Here is a 2,401-nt window from a genome sequence, read left to right as displayed (position 1 = left end):
CTTTGTTGCGTATTTTACTATTTTTAACGGTTTGGACTAAATGAGAATTTTATTTTAAAAAGGTACCTAAAAGAGGAAGTAGTTCCGAGAGAGAGGGACCGAAGTGGCTGGAGAGCAGGTGAGGATTTCGCCGTCTGCTTTAACTACGTACGTCTCGGGATCCACTGCGATCTCGGGAAGGGAATCGTTCAGTTTCATGTTGAGTTTCGTGAGTCCCCTAACTCCAGACACCGCTTCCACTCTCTTCTTAAGCCCGTATGCCTCTTTTACCCCGTTTCTTAGAGCAGCCTAGTTAAGAGGCGAGAAAAGAAAGAACGAAAGTAAACGTCACCTTAAATCCACGGTAGTTAGGTGCAGGAAAAAAGGAAGAGAGAGTTAAATAGATTGATGCCTTGCTAACAAAAACTATGGAGTTTTCACTTCCAGCCTTGCCGAATGCTCCAAACATAGGTCTTGATATCACCTACGATCGATTTCATGAACATTGAGTCAATGACGAGTTGTTATTTTTGAGGTTGTGATACATAATAAACCTGGAAACTTCCAGAATTGAATATGCTCGTGTTTGTTGGTTTTTAATTAAAGATAAAATGACCTTGCAATAGCTCGTCTCACTCAGAAAGAAAGAGCAATTCAGACTACTTCTTACCGGTTCAGGAGTTGGTATGCTAGCATTTGGATCGCCCATATTGGCCCAAGCGATTTTACCGCCTTTTATTACCATTTCTGGTTTTGCTCCAAAGAATGCTGGCTTCCATAAAACCAGATCAGCCAGCTTCTTCTCCTGCAAAGTTTGTGCATTGCCGAGTTTTGTAAACGAAAACTGAGTTTTCGACGTGAATTCCTACCTTCTGAACAGTAACGATGCATTTGTTATCCTGCCTATGAGGGGATTACTGCATCAACATTTCTACTTTATTTTGAACCTGCGAAATCCCCGCTAGAAGTAACACCACTAACTTCTACAGCCCTAGAATCACCTTTGAAGATGCAGAAGCTAAGCACACGTCAAGTAAGAGAGATTCACAAGTTTAGTAGTTAATGGACAAACGTGAAAACGAAAACTGTTTAGTAGGAGGATAATGGAGCGTATGGTGTAATTGGTATACCTCCACCGAGCCGATAAAATTATTGAACCCATTTGTTATAGCTGGATTTATAGTGTACTTCGCAACATATCGCTTTATCCTCAAGTTATCATCATCGGCTGCACGAGGATCAAGGGGTCCCCTCTGCGCCTTCATCTTATCAGCAGTTTGCCAAGTTCTGCTTATCACCTAGCAACAGAGGTTTATTGCAATAAGCCTTTGTTGAAAGTTTTTCCGTAGATCATATAAACAACATAGGTAATTATGCATCAGGAAGCAAAGTAATTTTCCAGTCATTAAAGTGCTGTAAGTAATTTTGTGAAGTTTACCGCTTAACAGAACCTAACAAAAAAGATGAAGTTTAGAGTAATCTAGATTCTAGATGATAATACCAGAAAAAGTCTGTGAATAAAAACTAAGAACCTCTCCAATGCGACCCATGGCTTGTGAGTCAGAAGAGATGATGCTAATTGCACCGATATCATGCAATATGTCCTCAGCAGCTATTGTTTCAGCCCTTATCCTTGACTCGGCAAAAGCTACATCTTCTGGAATGTTCTTGTCGAGATGATGGCAAACCATCTGCATGCATTATTTGCCATTACGCTACTAAAAAGAACTACGTAGAGCAATTCAGCATTTATTGTATAATCGTCTCATACCAACATATCAAGATGTTCATCTATGGTATTTATTGTATATGGCCGCGTCGGGTTGGTTGAAGACGGGATGACATTTTTGACACCACATACTTTGATGATATCTGGAGCATGCCCACCACCCGCACCTTCACTGTTCAGTTGGAATTAAAGATAACAATTTTCAGATCACTTAAACATAAGAATTATCTTAACTTTGACAAAGTGGATGAACATATGGCATCTAAGTAAGCCTAGCTACAAACACAAATGGCAAGATCAATAGCTGAGCTCAACCTGTCAAAACAAGTTAAACGTGATTAAACAATCGTGCCTACTTCGTTTAAGACTGTCAAACAAGACTCAGATGATACTTCACAGATTACTAGTTTTCCTAGACTTGGCTCAATGTACCTGAAGTATTTCTAAAAATGGAGAAGATCAAGATTCAAATGACTGGTACAGTGCATGAAGGGTGAAATGCTACTGAACCTGTGGTAAGTGTGAATTGTTCTCCCTCGAAATGCATCGATTGTGTGCTCCACAAAACCCGATTCATTCAAGGTGTCGGTATGAATATTCACCTATCAAATCCAAACAAATGCCTACAAATGCGAACCAGATAAATTTATCATAAAAAAGTTTGGATAGACAGGAAAACCTGGATATCATGTT

The 2,401-nt window shown here is 39.7% G+C and overlaps 1 protein-coding gene across 1 annotated transcript; it reads right to left on the bottom strand.

Moving 5' to 3' along the window:
• Window positions 1-38: 38 nt before the first annotated feature.
• LOC104808470 (urease-like) lies at window positions 39-2,396 on the bottom strand (the record flags this gene model as incomplete). The annotated part of the gene is made up of 8 exons (XM_010534148.1): window positions 39-288; window positions 392-463; window positions 650-784; window positions 1,110-1,277; window positions 1,512-1,670; window positions 1,751-1,880; window positions 2,219-2,310; window positions 2,388-2,396. Coding segments are annotated over 8 exons (987 nt in total), but the record flags the coding sequence as incomplete, so codon positions are not given.
• Between the last annotated feature and the right edge of the window lie 5 nt (window positions 2,397-2,401).

The sequence above is a fragment of the Tarenaya hassleriana genome, unplaced genomic scaffold (assembly GCF_000463585.1).
Source record: "Tarenaya hassleriana unplaced genomic scaffold, ASM46358v1 Cleome1479, whole genome shotgun sequence".
NCBI lineage: Eukaryota > Viridiplantae > Streptophyta > Magnoliopsida > Brassicales > Cleomaceae > Tarenaya > Tarenaya hassleriana.
This window is presented reverse-complemented; position numbering and strand designations above follow the sequence as displayed.